Source organism: Piliocolobus tephrosceles, chromosome 4 (assembly GCF_002776525.5).
Source record: "Piliocolobus tephrosceles isolate RC106 chromosome 4, ASM277652v3, whole genome shotgun sequence".
Classification (NCBI taxonomy): domain Eukaryota; kingdom Metazoa; phylum Chordata; class Mammalia; order Primates; family Cercopithecidae; genus Piliocolobus; species Piliocolobus tephrosceles.
The window spans coordinates 75,491,291-75,507,820 of NC_045437.1; the positions used below are offsets into that span (position 1 = coordinate 75,491,291).

Consider the following 16,530-nt stretch of genomic DNA (forward strand, 5'->3'; position numbering starts at 1 on the left):
GGTAGAAGTGACAGTGTACACCTCTAGAGACTAGGTCATGAAAGGCCCTGTGGCTCCCTGCTTACTTGCTCTGGAGGAAGCTAACTGCCATATGTGAGGACATCCAAGCAGCCTGTGGAGGTGCCCACATGGCAAGGAGCTGAGGCCTCCAGCCAAGAGCCTTGTGAATGAGTCAGCTTAAAAGTGAAGCCTGCAGCCCCACTCAAGTCTTCGGATGACCACAGGCCTGCTTGACTACAATCTTGTGAAAGACCCTGAGCCAGAACCACTGGGCTAAACCACTCCCAGTGTCCTTACCCTCATAGAATGTGTGAAGTAATAAATGTTTATTGTTTTAAGCTGCTAAGTTTTGGGGCAATTTGTTATGCAGCAATAGAGAGCTAATACTCTCTCTTAGTGTCACTTTGTTTTCACTCCTACCCTCCCTTGACCTCCCTCTAATACCTTATTTTATAGTTTATATTCTTAGGGCAATGATTGACACTTTTTTTAGTTCTAAAATTTTTACTATATTTATTTATTTAACAGCTTTACTGAGATATAATTTATGTACCATAAAGTTGGTTGACACATTTAAAAAATTGTAATAAAACATAAAACTTACCATTTTAACCACTTTAAAATATACAATTCAGTGGCAGTAATTGCATTTATGCTGTTGTATAACCATGAGCACTATCTAGTTCCAGAACTTTCTCATCACCCCAAATGGAAGCCCCATACAATGGCTGACACATTTTAAAAGGTTAATTTTATTTTGTCTCCCCAATCTGGAACAATCATGTAGTAACAAAGAAAAATGAGCTCACAATTAAATAAGCAAAACCTTCCGTAGAGGTAAAAAAAAATGTGCCAGGCACGGTGGCTCACACCTGTAATCCCATTGCTTTAGGAAGCCAAAGTGGGTGGATCACTTGAGGTCAGGAGTTTGAGACCAGCCTGGCCAACACATGGTGGAACCTCATCTCTACTAAAAACACAAAACATAGCCAGGCGTGGTGGTGTATGCCTGTAATCCAGCTACCGGGGAGGCTGAGGAAGGAGAATAGCTTGAACCTGGGAGTTAGAGGCTACAGTGAGTGGAGATTGCATCACTGCACTCTAGCCTGGATGACACAGCAAGACCCCATCTCAAAAAATAAAAAAAAAAATTGGAAAGAAATAACAATATTTCTAACAACAATATATCAATCTTTTCACATTCTTACATAGAATCAGAGACTCTAATGAGATACATTCTACTATGGATAAACCAAAATCTCAAGTACTTATTTTACAAAAAATTAGTCTTCAAAACTCTTTTGAAGTCCACTGGGTACAGAACATCCCCCACTGTGTCTGGCAACCAAGGAACTAGAACTGGAGATAGCTGCTGGGAGGACGGCAGCAGTAATAGATAGGTGCCCTGTAGCAATGGCCTCCAACAGCTACCTACACCCAGCCCTGGGATTCGGAGGATGCAGAAGGAACATCTGGGCTCAGTTATTTCATGCTATCAGCCATACGCTTCCAAGTGGGAGGTGGTGGCAGTTTGGCCAGCTGTTTGCCAACCCAGGAGTTGGGTAAAGGTTGGTAAGAGATGTTATTAGTTCTAGCACCATTTCCTTCCAATAGTCTCATTTTAATACAATATAGGTTAGTAGTGACCAGAAAATATTGCTACTGTATTGAAGGATGACTATACAGGGACCTATATCAGATTATTTGTTGCTTTTAGTTTCTAGTGTCCCATAAAGAATAGAAATGGAAATTGCTGACAAGAGAGTACCTTTGGTAGGCACAGTTCCTTTTCTCCCCGCACTGGAGAGGACGCTACAACCTTGCTGTAGAGTGTCCTGTGACTGCCCAGTGATGTACATTACGCTCCTACCCCAGGAGGGGCAGTTTGAGAACCGAAAATCAACAGTTGGAAGACATTTACATTACCTCCATATTCAGCTCGCTGGACTAGCATCTTTCATGGTGTGAGACTTTCTCATTTATTCATTTGTCCATTTATTCATTTGTTTTAAAAAATGAGGCCAGGCATGGTGGCTCATGCCTGTAATGCCAGCACTTTGGGAGGCCAAGATGGGAGAATTGCTGGAGCCCAGGAGTTTAAGACCAGCTGGGCAACATAGGGAACCTTGTCTTTTTGAAAAATAAAATTAGCTGGGTGTGGTGGTATATGCCTGTAGTTCCAGCTATTTGGGTGCTTGGGGTGAGAGAATCACTTGAGCCCAGGAGCTCGAGGCTACAGGGAGTTGTGACTGTACCACTGTACTCCAACCTGGGTGACAGAGTGAGATCCTGTCTCAAAACGATACAAAAAATTAAAAATAAAATAAAACTTAAAAAATGTATTGAGTGCCTTCAGGCAGTGTTCCAAGCATTGGTGAACAAAATGGTGGGGCAAATGCAGAAAAGAATATCATTTTTGCACATATTTTGCACATATTTGGCACTCTCGAGCTAATATGGACTGTTCCACATTAGTAAGACATTAGTGGGATTGAGAAAGAGCTGCAGGTCAAACTGTGCATCCTCTTTCCCAGACCCCAGACCCTCAATACAAGCAGTAAAACAGAGAATAAGAGGACTGTGGGTGTGCCTTCCTCTGCTTTACCAAGGCCCAGTATCCCAGATACTGGCCACTTGATTTTTGTATTGGTTCCTGAGGTTTCTTCTCACTGCTAGTAAATAGCAGTGCAAGTCTTAATACATTATGAGATAAAGCCACAATCACGATGACTAACTCCATGAAACATAGGAAAAGCCTCGCTGAACAGACGCCACGAGCCAAGCATCTACCACCCAGCCCTCTTAGTGTCTACCATGAACATCCTCACAGAGCAACTCCACCGCCTATTACGGGGAGGCCTCTAGCTTCAGCCCTGGGGCAAAAGTAAGGCAGGGCTCAGCAGCGTTCCAGAAATCAGGGGTGCTCAGGTAGCGAAGCAAAGTGGCCTTCCCAGGGATAGGACACTGGGGTCAAAAGGAAAGGCAGGAAAGTGGCAGGAAGTCTAGACAGAGTGAGCAATGGCTGGGGAAAAATAAATTAGGATAAAAACGCATTTCTTTATTGTAAAAGCCACAATCAAGGTGCAGGCATTTTGCTGTTGACCTGAACAACAAAATGGGCTTTATGCTCTGTGATGAGAGAAGCTGAGTAAGGGGTGAACCAAGAGGGGTGGTTCACATGGAGTGCCTGAACATGATCCTTCACCGACAGGGAGAAGCCTTGGCCAACAGAACCATTAATAACTGTCTGCTGCCTTCATTTGTGTAAGAAATGTGATTCACTCCAATAAAACCGGCTATTGGCAGACGGGAATCGAACGTCTGACTTGTGAGGCTAAAAGAGCCAGCTGTTCCAGCCTCCAGGACTCAGTGAGAACTTCCTATTTCAAGTTAAGTTCCCAGCTGTCCCACAGCTTAGGAAAGCGGGATAAACCCAGCCACCCCCACCTCTAGACACATGCTCCGGCCAACAGCAGGAGTGTTGCAGATTTTATCAGCTTCTTAAATGCATTAGGGGTTGAAATTAGACACCTCGATGTGGTTTAAGAGCAAGAGAAGGGCCAAGTGAACTCAGGTTGGGATAACAAATGAGACAAGAGTCATGAGGAAAGGTCTGAGGTCCAACTTCCAATGGAAAGGTTTTCTAGCCTCCCTGAAATCCTACATCCAAGGGCCCCACACCCCAGTGGCCTTGGGGTCACAGCGGGGGTCCTGTGCAGGGAAGTAAACGGGCACTGAGTGTTTATGGTAGAACTGTAGGCGGGACAGGAGCTTTGTGACGATGTGAGGATATTCTCTGGACAGGTCATGTCTTTCTTCAGGGTCCCGATCAATATCAAAGAGCCAGAGGGTCTTGGTTGGTGGGTCTGATGAGGGTATCTCAGAAACATTGTATTGAGACGGTGGAGGGAACCAGTAACCACAGCCTAGCAAAGAAAACAAAACAGTTTACTGAGGGAGAAGCACAGAGGCAGGTTCTAATTTCAGGGAAGGAGTCTGAGGCCAAGGCTGCACTGGGTCGTGGGTGTGGACACACAAAAAGATGTGGCCCTAGATGCTGTCTCTAGATGCTTCTCAGACTCGACTTCCGGTGCTTTAACTAGACATGTCTCACTGCCTCACAAGCAAGGACACCCAGAAATGTGTGTGCATGTGTGTATGTCCTTGTCACAAGGACTGGGGCATGGGGTGCTGCTGGCATTTAGTGGGCATGAGCTAGTGATGTTAATATCTTGCAATACATGGGACAACCCCAGTCAAAAAAGACTTGTCTTATTGCAAATGCCAAGAATGTTCTCATTGGAAACATTGATTAATTACATCACAGCCTTAACCATCATCCCACATATTTTAAAAGTATTGAAAAGATGTTACTCTTAGAGAATATAATCAAGGGAGCAACCTCCTTCCCCAGCTATACCACTGGTTGAGGGTGTAGCTCTCAGAGACTCTCTTTGCTAGCTAAATGTGTTGTGCTTGATAACCACACATATTTCAAATCTGTATTTTCCATGAAGCATAAGAGTGACATTGATTCCTTTCACCCCTGCTATACTTAATTCTCTCTCTTTCTCTCTTTTTTTTTTTTTTTTTTTGTTTGTTAGGATGAGTAGGTTAAACCATTCCTTCTTATAATTTCCTCATTCAGCAGCCCCAGAGATACGTTTTGCAAAAGGCAGTTGTTACTTTGGTAAGCTTCTCCTTGACGATCCCTTGGGAAAGCTTACTTGCACCATGATAACAATGGAAGCTGTGTAACTGGGAACAGGCAGAGTCTTAGAAGTGGGAAAAGAAAACCCTGAATAAATAGTTGTCTTTCTAGGACATATATCAGGAGGGATCATGAAAGATTAGAAAGACAAGTTAAGATTTCAGGTATCTGAGCAAAGTGAGGTGAGTGGTAGGGCTTAGGAGCCTTGAGGAGGAGCCACAGAGGAAGAGGTAGGACATGGTTAGAACAAGAGTGATAATGTCCTCTCTTTCCAGAGAAATGGCCGTGGGAATAAAATCCCAGGAGTGCAGACAGACTGGAGATACTGCTCTGAGGACACAGCCCTGCTTTGTCTACCCCGGGAAGGGAAGTTTGCTAAGCTAAGCACTCTACCTGGGTAGCCTGTGAGGAGTTTCCAATTTCCATGTCTAATTGCAGCATGGACAGATGTGTTAAAGGCTGAATATTCTGGAAGAGAAGAGTCATCCTTTGCTGGAGCCATGCTGTCCCCGGGACCTGGGAAGAAATAGTTTGAAAGACTTAGATCGCTGTTATTGGAACGTGTCGTTATAAATCAGCATTTTATACTCTTGCAGAACAGTAGCTTTTATTGAACACTGGAGTGCAAATGTGTATCTTGCCACAGAAATGAATCTTTTATTAAACCCAAACAGAAAGCTATAGTTACATGAAATGTCAGTCATAAACCACCGCAAATATAAAGAAAATCCCAAAGAGATTACAACACTAATTCATCCTTAAAATCGCTATGTTCTGCCAATGTACAGCTAGCCATATGCAGAACAGTGTTCTGTTACAGCAGGGTGACTTTTTTTTTGGTTTTTGTTTTTGGCTGTTAAAAATTTAAATACATTTTCTGTGTGTACTTATACTTATGTAAATAGTATAAGAAATTATAAAATGTACATTTTAATGCAGTCATTTCAAGCTATGAGAGTTCATGCATGCCATGACAGAGTACAAAGATTTATTTTTTAACAACTCTTATGAAATCTAAAAGTGAGCAGTGCTCAGTTAACTATTCAGATAGGATAACTATGTGGGTAAGAATAAATGTGGTATACAAATTTTTGGCTGGTATCATGGATTATATTAATTGATCATGTTTGAGATCTTATATTAATTTATCATCAGGTTGGTTTTTTGCTTTTGTAGGGAGCAATTACTAATCTCTATCCCCTCTTAAGTTTGAAACCAATTAAGAGGTAGAGTATAAATAGATGGAACAAAAAACATTGCTTTTGTTACTGACAAAATTGATTGGAGAGAATATGGCTTCAGATCTGTGGCAGAGTGATCTTGTTTGTAATTGACGCTTGACTTAGAAAGACTTAACCCTCATCGCTGATCTTGCTGAACACCCATTCGCCTCCCTTAGAGCACACAGCTGAGAGCAGACCAGAGTGCTTACATATATCCAGGTGACAGGCTGGCTGGAAATTGGACCCAGCAAAAAGGGTCTGGGTTGAGCATGCTCAGTTCCTCCTTTTGAGTAACTTCTTCCTTTGCCTGATTATGAAAGGAGTGAACAAGGAGAGAGTTCTACTCTTGCGGAAGACCCTGGTGGGTCCACGAGGGCCCTCACCTCACTCCTATCTTTGCATATGGGAGGTTTTAAGCCCACATTTATCTGTTAGCTTTGCAAATATGGTCATGGCAATCATCTTGGGATCACTTCGAAAGGTTGCTGAACCACCAGCCTAATAATTAATTGTCATAATATGTGAAATGTCTGTAAAAGTATAGACTCCATTGGAGTGGTTAACCCATCTGTCTGCCTTCCTTTGATAACAGACTTTGAGAGAGCCCTCATCCTCACCCAAGCAGGGCTTCTGTGCTCCTGGGGTTTTCATGCAGGGTGTGTCGGTGGTGGAAAAGGTGGGACATGCCATTCTTTTGACACTCTTTTGGAAATGACCTTGTAGAGACAAGCTGGAGACAGATCCAGCAAACACTGGTGCTTTCAGAGCTTCAGTCTCAACAATCACACAGCAGCAAATCTTTAGCACCAAAGAGGAAAATATTTTTGACTTCTTGTTTCTCTGCTTGTGGATATTTTGGCTCCAATACAAACAGATGCTTCTAGTACTTGAGGTGCATGATGATGACTATCACAGGAAGTGGTTGCTAACATACAGACTGCGGTAAAACCGTGAACCCTCATGGTTTACTCCTCACAAGTTTGTATGAAGGCCACATTTTGATACCAAAGAATGTTAAATAAAACAAGCATGTTTTGTGAACATAAAACAAAAAAAGGAAATTTAACTATCTCATCTATACGTATATTTATACACATTTTTTTTTTCTTAAAACAAACAGGAACAGAAAATACCTAAACAATAAATAAGCCTAAGACTAAACTATGAAAGATACTATTATCTTGACTTTATTGTTTTCATTTTGAGAAATTAAACAAAGGGAAAATTACAAAGAATAACATAACTAACACCCTATGAGCCATCACCCAAAATGAACAGATGTTAACATTTTGCCATGTTTGCTTTTTAAAAAAAAGAAAAGAAAAGAAACTGGACAATAAAAATGAAGTTGAAGTCTCCTTTGTTCCTATCCTCAAATCCTGTCCTTTCATTTACTTCTCTAGAAGCTGCTACTATTGTGACTTCAGTCCATCCTTCGGCCATGTTAAAATGCAGAATACATATGTGCCAAGGGATAATAAATAGTACTGCTTTATGCTTTAACAATGTATGTGTGTGCTGTTGGTGGGAGTGTAAATTAGTAAAGGTATTATAGAAGACAGTATGGAGGTTCCTCAACAAATTAAAAATAGAACTACCATACAGTGCAGTAATCCCATCACTAGGTATTTATCCAAAGGAAAGGAAATCAGGATACCAAAGGGATACCTGCACCCCATGTTTATTGCAGCACTATTTACAATAGTCAAGATATGGAATCAACCTAAGTGTCCATCAATAGATGAATGGATAAAGAAAATGTGGCATATAGACACAATGGAATACTATTCATCCATAGAAAAGTGTTTGTTGGTAAAGCCATCTAGGCCTAGAGTTTTCTTTGTGGGAAGGTTTGAAATCATTGATTTAATTACCTGAGCAGGTATAGGACCATTCAGATCTTCTGTTTCTCCCTGTGTCAGTTTTGATAACTTGCATTTTATTAGGAATTTGTGTAATACATGTGAACTTTTGGAGCATCTGTAGTAATATTGCCTATTTATTCCTGATATTGGCAACTCATGCTTCTCGTTTTTTTCCAAGATATATTTTCCTAGTGTTTAATTGATTTTATTAGTTATTAGTGTTTTGTTTTTTGTCTTTTTTTAGATGGAGTCTTGCTCTGTTGCCCAGGCTGGAGTGCAGTGGTGCAATCTTGGCTCACTGCAACCTCTGCCTCCCGAGTTCAAGCAATTCTCCTGCCTCAGCCTCCCAAGTAGCTGGGATTACAGGCGTGTGCCACCATGCCCAGCTAATTTTTTGTATTTTTAGTAGAGATGGGGTTTCACCATGTTGGCCAGGCTGGTCTGGAACTCCTGACCTCATGATCTGCCCGCCTTGGCCTCCCAAAGTGCTGGGATTACAGGCGTGAGTCACCGCACCCAGCCCGATTTTATTAGTCTTTTCAAACAATAAACTTTTGGCCTTGTAGATCCTACCTATAGTATGTTTGTTTTCTATTTCATTAACTTCTTTTATCTTTATTATTTCCCTCCCTTTAGTTTCTTTGGGCTTAATTTGTTATTCTTTTTATAACTTTTTGAATAAGAGATACTCAACATTTTCATTTCCAATACATACATTTAATACTATGAATTATCCAAGCACCAATGTAAAAAACATGTAGTCTGAAGTTGTTGGTCTCAATGCTCTGTGTATCATTCAGTCAAGTTTGTTAACTATGGTGTTCAAATCTTTTATATCTTTATGGTCATTTTTGCTTGTCTGCTTGTTTTATCATTTACTGAGAGAGGTATGTTAAAAATCTCTCCTATGACTGATAATTATTTTGAAAACTCCCTCTTTAATTCTAATAATGCTTTCCTCCTTTAAATCTACTTCGTCTGATGTATAGATAACCCAGTTTTAGCTGGCATTGTTGCTGCTGTTAGTACTTGCATAATATATTTTTTCCATCCATCTGTCAACATGTGTGAGACTCTTATGCAATAGAAAGAAGTATAAAACAGGGTGTGATACGCAGGATAATGGTTCCCCAAAATGTCGACATCCTAATCTCCCAGAACCTATGAATATGTTACCTTCCATGCCAAAAGGGACTCTGCAGATATGATTATAGGTAAGACCTGTAAGATGTGGGGATGATCTCAGATTTATCTGGGTGGGCCCGATCTGATGACATGAGTTCATAAATGCAGGGACTACTTCTTGATTATGGTCAGAGGGAGATGTGGCCACAGAAGAAGGGTCAGAGAGCTGGCAACTTTTCCTTCTAATCAGTAGGGAGACATAAGAGGACTTTAAATATATTTTTAAAAGAGTGTATCATATAGTTCACGTATGATCAAATTCATCCATTTTTAGTGTAAAATTCCATGGTTTTTAGTATGATATATTCACAAAGTTGTATAACCATCACTGTAACATATTTTAGAACATTTTTATCACCCCAGAAAGAAACCCTGCACCATTAGCAGTTAATCCCCATTTGCTCCCACACCCTGAAGCCCTAGGCAACCCTTAACCCATTTTGTGTTTTGGATTTACCTATTCTGGACATTTTATATAAATAGGATCAGATAATAAGTGGCCTTTTGTGTCTGGCTTCTATCACTTGGCATAATGTTCTCAAGGTTCATCCATTTTGTAGCACGTATCAGTACTTCATTCTTTTTAAATAAGAATATTCCTTTCATTCCTGTATGTTGCCAAAAATATACCACATTTTCTTTATTCATCAATTAATGGACACTTCTTAGTTTATACTTTTTGGCTACTATGAGTAATGCTGCCATGAACATTCATGTACAATTTCAGTGTGGATGTATGCCTTCACTTCTCTTGGGTATATATCTAGAAGTAGAATTGCTGAGTTATATGGCAAGTCTATGTTTAACCTTTTGTGTAACTGCAGAGCATTAAAAAATGGCTGAAATGTGTTCTGTATCACATTCTCAATTTTATTTTTTTTAGAGACAGGATCTCACTCTGTCACCCAGGCTGTGCAATCTTAGCTTTAGTTCACTGCAGCCTTAAACTCCTAGGTTCAAGCGATCCTCTCACCTCAGCCTCCAGAATAGCTGGGGCTACAGGCACATGCCATTATGCCCAGCTAATTTTTTATAGAGATGAAGGTCTTGCAACATTCCCCAGGCTTTTCTTCTGGCCTCAAGTAATACTCTCACTCCAGCCTTCCGAAGTGCTGGGATTACAGGCATGAGCTCATCCTTTTGTATGTAGATACCTCAGTTGTCTCAGAACCATTTGTTTGAGAGAGTACTCTTTTCCTCTTTAATTGTTTTGGTATCCTTGCCAAAACCCAATTGACCATAAGCATGAGGGTTTATTTCTGGACTCTCAATTCCATTCCATTGATCTATAGTTTTTAAAAAATCAATATCTATCTATCTATCTATCTATCTATCTATCTATCTATCTATCTATCTAGATACAGGGCCTCACTATGTTGGCCAGACTGGTCTCAAACTCTTGGCCTCAAGCAATCCAGCCTTGCAAAGTGCTGGGATTACAGGTGTGAGCCACCACACCTAGCTGATCTATGTCTATTCTTACGCCAGTACCACACTACCTGGGCTTGTCAAGCTTAGTAGTAACCTTAGAAATTAGCAAGCCGGGCCGGGCGCAGTGGCTCAAGCCTGTAATCCCAGCACTTTGGGAGGCCGAGATGGGTGGATCACGAGGTCAGGAGATCAAGACCATCCTGGCTAACATGGTGAAACCCCGTCTCTACTAAAATATACAAAAAACTAGCTGGGCGAGGTGGCGGACGCCTGTAGCCCCAGCTACTCGGGAGGCTGAGGCAGGAGAATGGTGTAAACCCGGCAGGCAGAGCTTGCAGTGAGCTGAGATCCGGCCACTGCACTCCAGCCTGGGCGGCAGAGCGAGACTCCGTCTCAAAAAAAAAAAAAAAAAAAAAAGAAAGAAATTAGCAAGCCTGAGTCCTCCCATTTCATTTTTCCCAAGATTGCTTTGGCTACACTGGGTGTTTTCATTATTAACTTGACAGTGTATTGGATAAACTGTCAGGGCCAGAGACAGGAGGCAGAGGTTTCTTAGAATGTTAACAAACTTTTAAAATTTCTTTGACAGAGTTGGACTAGATTCTGATTTAAGAAATATTTATTGATTAACAACTGTATGTGGTAATAAAGCATTGTGTTCTGGAATTCTACGACATGAAGTGATGAGCAGAGACATCTAAGAGAAGTTCCCAAGGTGAAATCCAAGATATTTGGTGACAAAAGAATATAAAAGATAAATAAAACCCAAGGTTTTGAATTTGGTGATTGAGAGAATAGTGTTGATATTGGCAGAATGAAGATGTTGAGATGGGAAATAGCGGGGAGTATAGGATTCTGGAATGAGACATACTGACTTTAGGAATTAACTTGAGCTCAAGGTAGACGTCTCCACGACGTATTGGAGCTATAGGACTGGCTGCTGTCTGAAAGACTGAGGCAAACACTAAGCACCACCCGCAATGCAGTGATCGCTTAACCCTGGAAGTGGATTTGCTGTCTAGGGAGGGAGGCAAGAAAGCAGACGCCCAGAAACAGAGCACTGAGGGCCAAAGGAAAACAGCAAACAGAGCAGAGAAGAAAATAATATGAGGAAGTGAACCAGTTAAACAGGACATCGCAGAAGCCAAGAGAGCAGAGGGTTTCAGATGGCGAATCAGAAGAGCCAAATATTCCATCTATTAGCTTGATGAATGGGCAGAAACTAGGGAGTTAAGAGAGAAGTATAAACAAACAAATTTTTCTCGTTTCCTTCTGAGCTGAAAGCCACCTCTGAGATAATAAAGCTTTCTGGCCAGACAGAAGTATTCAGATATAAGATGGATTAGCCGTGTGTATTGATTTTGGATGGGAAAAAGGAGATCAGCAGAAAATTTTAGGATGGATGAAATATGTTACATAATACATAGTAAACTTACAGCACTCCTTATCTGAGCAACCCCTAGAAACTGGGAGTTGTTACCAGAATGAAGTGGACTGGTGGTTTCAGTGCAGAACTGCGTTCTCCAGACCGAAAGTAGGTTCTGGAAGTAACTCGGAAGTTGTCTTGAAATAGGATGGTGAGTTAGTGGGTAGGGGTCCAGGTTCGCCATCTCCATTTCAACACAGTAGTTCAACTCCTTAAGGAAGAATCTATAGTATCTGCTAAATATGTTGACTTCTCTACATGTTTTTAATTTTTTTTTTTTTTTCTGAGATAAGGTCTTACTTTATCGCCCAGGCTAAAATACAGTGGTGAGAGCACAGCTTACCTCAGCCTTGAACTTCTAGGCTCAAGTGATTCTCCTACCTCAGCCTCCTGAGTGGTTAGGACCACAGGCATGTGCTACCATGCCTAGCTAATTAAATTTTTTTTTTTTTTAAGAGGCCATTGTGATTTTTGTAATTGTCTCCCTAGGTTACCAGGCTGGTCTGAAACTCCTGGCCTCAAGTCATCCTCCCACCTTGGCTTCCCAAAGTGCTGAGGTATTACAAGCGTGAGCCACCACACCTGGCCTACATTTTTGTTTGAAGAAAGGGTCTATGGCTAATATATATAGTTTGAAATATACTAATTAGTGATTGGCAATGGGTTCACCAAACAGGGAAGGGACTGAGGGAGGCCTGAAGATACTTCTGATCTTCATGAAAGGCAATCCTACTCTTTGACTGCACAGGGCATCATCTTGACCTTGGAAAGTATTGTATCATACAGTCTATGATTGTACTTTTATGAAACGCAGTATTTTTCATAACAACGCAATTTATATGTTCGTTGTATATATGTTGGAAAATACAGAAAAACATGAAAAGGAAAATAAAAATGACCTGTTAATTTATTCATTGCTGTTAACATTTTGGTATATAGCCTGTGAGACTTTTAACTACATAACGCTTAAACAAAATAAATATGTGAGCTGACCTGCAAATAAGAAGAGGAAAGTCCATGGAAGACAGGAAGTTTTCATGCCCAGAGAGAAGAGCATGGGCGGATCAGCAAGAAATTAGTAGAGAACCTAATAATCCATCCAAAGTATGAAAGCAAACAAGAACCAGTTTGGCTTCTGAAGAGGGAAATGATGTACAAAAGCAATACCCCAGAAAGGCAGTTCTTAACGATGCATGTACAGCAGACTGGAGTAAAATGGCAGGGAGTCTACAAAGTCATCACAAAGGCCACCATAGCATCCTGGAGGGCAGGCTGCAGCTGACAAAATGGTGAAAAAGAGTGAATTCAAGAAGGACTGAATTTGTACTATAAAGCATTTGGGGTGGAAGCCATAGAGAGAAATACTAATAAAATAGTAATAGCAGCTAATATTTAGCAAACATAATACAGATTAGGTATTGCTTTAAGCACTTTGTGTCTAATTTAATCTTCGTGAAAGCTCCATGGATGAAGAAACTGAGGCACAGAGAGGTTAAAGGCACATAGCACCATTTGGGTCAATACGAGGAATGTGTTTCCACTAGACAGAGTTTCCCCAAGACAGAAAGAATGGGTTTCCTTGGAGAGGGTGATTTTCTGGCACTAGAGGTGTGCAAGCAAGGGCTTGGCAGGGTGGTGAGGTGAGGGTGGCACAAGCAGCGCTGGAGAGTGAACGGGTGAGGAGGGTCTAGGGGCACTTCCTCTCTGAAATGCTGCTCAAGTACAATGAGCTGGGCATGATTGGAGAATGGTGCTTAGGAAGACCTACTGTTGTGACCCTGAAGGAAAGCGGTGCTAGGGATGGTAATGAGGATGGAGGAAAGGGCTGTATGATTGAAGTGGCATCCTACCAGCCCTTCTCCAGGAGGCCATAGTGCACAGTAGTATAGAACAGGCACTTTTGGAGCCAGACTGCTTAGGTTTGAATCTCGCTCCATCACTCACTGGCTGTGTGATCTTGGTGTTAGCTGGCCTCCCTAGGCCTCAGTTTCAGTATTGTTGTGAGGTCTAAATGCAACGATACAGTAAAAATGTCTAGTACTAAGTACAGCACACAGAAAGTGCACAGTAAATGTTATTACCACCTGTGCAATCTTGGGCAACTTTCTAAACTTCCCAAGCCTCAGATGGGAATCAATCATATAGCCCTTTCCTCCATCCTCATTAGCATCCCGAGCACCGCTTTCTTTCAGGGTCACAGCAGTAGGTCTTCCTAAGCCCCATTCTCCAAGCATTGCCTCAGATTACTATCTATAAAATTAATATAACAGTAGCAAGTGAGAAAAGGCATATAGAGTGCTTAGTAGAATAGCTGGTATATTGTTAAGACTACTGTCAACATGGAAGATAACAACATCTAATACTTAAACACTACATGCTTATAAACATAAAACACTGCTTTAATTGTTCTATGTATAACTCATTTAATCCTTGCTCTATGAAACAGATAATAACATCTGTCAGTAACTATCACTGAATGGTAGCTATTATCATCAGTATAATATAGTTTTACTTTCTTTTACAACCTCTTCTACCCAAGACATTACAAAGAGGAGAAAAGGAGGCAAAAATTACTATTATATCAGAAAAAACAAAATAAAACCAAACAAAAAAACAACCAAACTCACTTCTCTGGTGTGGATTTAGAGAGGGTCTATATTTGCTCCCCCATTTATGTTCCAGAATTTGAAGAGGGATGAGGTAAAAAGGATTTATGTGTAGAAGCTATAATTTACCACTTTTAGTTTGTAGCCCCTTTTCTGTCTGGTTTGTTTGGCCTGCCATTCATTTCTACTGAGTTCTATTTGTTTTTGGTCATTTTACAATTCATGACGATCAGTAAAATTTCATTCTCTGCTAATAACCTATCTGACTTTTCCTGCCAGTGTGATGCCACCTTCACACTTAATGATGTATGCATACTTACTTAGAGTAAAACTTACTCACTTGGGCTAAGTGAGAAAAACACCCCAGTTGTCCCAGAAATTTGGTTCTTGAGGAATTTTCTAATCTGGAAATTTTGTTGAGTATGTTTTTAATGTACAGGCAAGATTTAGGTTTAATTAGCAACTATCTTCAACTTTTGTACTTAAAAGTTCCTAAAAGTTTGTTTATTTATTATGTAAATCAAATGTGTCTCTTCAAGTTTATTTACGCTAGAGGTTAGTTTATATTAAACATCTGATTGGCTGACCATTTCTTCATGGCTCACTCTAACAAAAGTTCAAAGGATCTCAAACTCAAAGGGAGGTTCAAGTCATTAAGGTCCTTCATGTGCCGGCAAGTCAGAGACCCAGAGTCCGTGAGTCCCCCTTCCAGATCAGTGCACCCAGGCTGCGTCTGAACGACTGTGCTGGTGCACATGTGGCTCAAATCTCCAGTCTGCTCATGGTTTTGCATGTCCCAACAACTGCAGGCTTCGGCCAAGGCCACCCTCTCATCTTGCTGTGTGGTAAGGGCTTTCATATTCAGACGTGCACGTATGCACTGTTGTCTAGATTTTTGTTTTTAAAAATCATCGTGGACCTAAAAATAGTTTTTCCCTAAAATTAGTTCCTTAAAATACACTGACTAGAAGCCCCACACTCTGAACTGATGCTTTAGTGAACCTCTTTGCTTAATTTTTGAAGACAAAAAAAGCCCCTAACAGCTGGGAAGTGGGGCTACGCAGAGCTGTTTTGGATGGCGTGGTGGCATGCTGTTTGCCAGGCGTATCAATCTTTTGGCTTCCTTGAGCCACACTGCAAGAAGAAGAATTGTCTTGGGCCACACACAAAATACACTAACACTAATGACAGCTGATGAGCTAAAAAAAACAAAAAAAAAAGAAATCACAAAAAAAGCTCATAATGTTTTAAGACAGTTTACAGGCATGGTGGCTCATGCCTGTAATCCCAGCTCTTTGGGAGGCCGAGGTGGGCAGACCACTTGAGGCCAGGAGTTCGAGACCAGCCTGGCCACTGTGGTGAAACCCAGTCTCTACTAAAAATACAAAAATTAGCCAGGTGTGATGGTGCATGCCTGTAATCCCAGCTACTCAGGAGGCTGAGGCATGAGAAGCACGTGAACCCAGGAGGTGGAGGTTGCAGTGAGCTGAGATCACACCACTGCACTCCAGCCTGGGCAACAGAGTGAGACTCTGTCGCCAAAAAGAAAAGAAAAGAAAAGGAAAGTTATGCAATCAAAGCCATCCTGGGCCACGTGCAGCCCGTGGGCCGTGGGTTTTAATAAGCTTGCCCTATGCCATCACTCTCTGGTTCTGAAAAGCAACTCAGAGAAATCAATCACTGGCATTTCAATAGCCTTTAGAACAAGCTCTTTTTCTTATCTTACCAAGTCATTTAACCACTCTGAGTTCCTGTTTTCTTGTATGCAAAATGAGAACCAAAATACTGCCTGCCTGACAGAAGGAGCGTGAAGAGGAAAGAAGATTGTACACATGGTGAGCATTCTGTGCGCTGCAAGTGCACAGATCATGGTACAGGTCTCCTGAATTTCCACGGCGGTTGCCATAAGCCCAGGCAAATAGGTAAAACTGACTGACCAACTGAAAGAAATCATTTCAATGTATGTTGAACCTATGGCCTCTGACTGACAGCTGTCAAAGTCAAGGTGTGACCAACTGGCCAACCCTCTTATGACTGTGAAATCTGAACCAGCTGCCAAGGGAACAAGGTATTGTTAGAAAAT

General features: G+C 41.3%; 1 protein-coding gene across 1 annotated transcript in view; it reads right to left on the bottom strand.

Moving 5' to 3' along the window:
• Positions 1 to 484: 484 nt before the first annotated feature.
• Positions 485 to 16,530, bottom strand: part of ARSB (arylsulfatase B) — a 223,501-nt gene continuing 207,455 nt past the window's right edge. Inside the window, exons 7-8 of the mRNA XM_023214928.3 lie at positions 5,105 to 5,227; positions 485 to 3,926 (exon numbers count right to left, since the gene is read on the bottom strand). Coding sequence (XP_023070696.2) covers positions 3,661 to 3,926; positions 5,105 to 5,227 — 389 coding nt within the window. The 3' untranslated portion in view covers positions 485 to 3,660. The remainder of the gene's footprint in view (positions 3,927 to 5,104; positions 5,228 to 16,530) is intronic.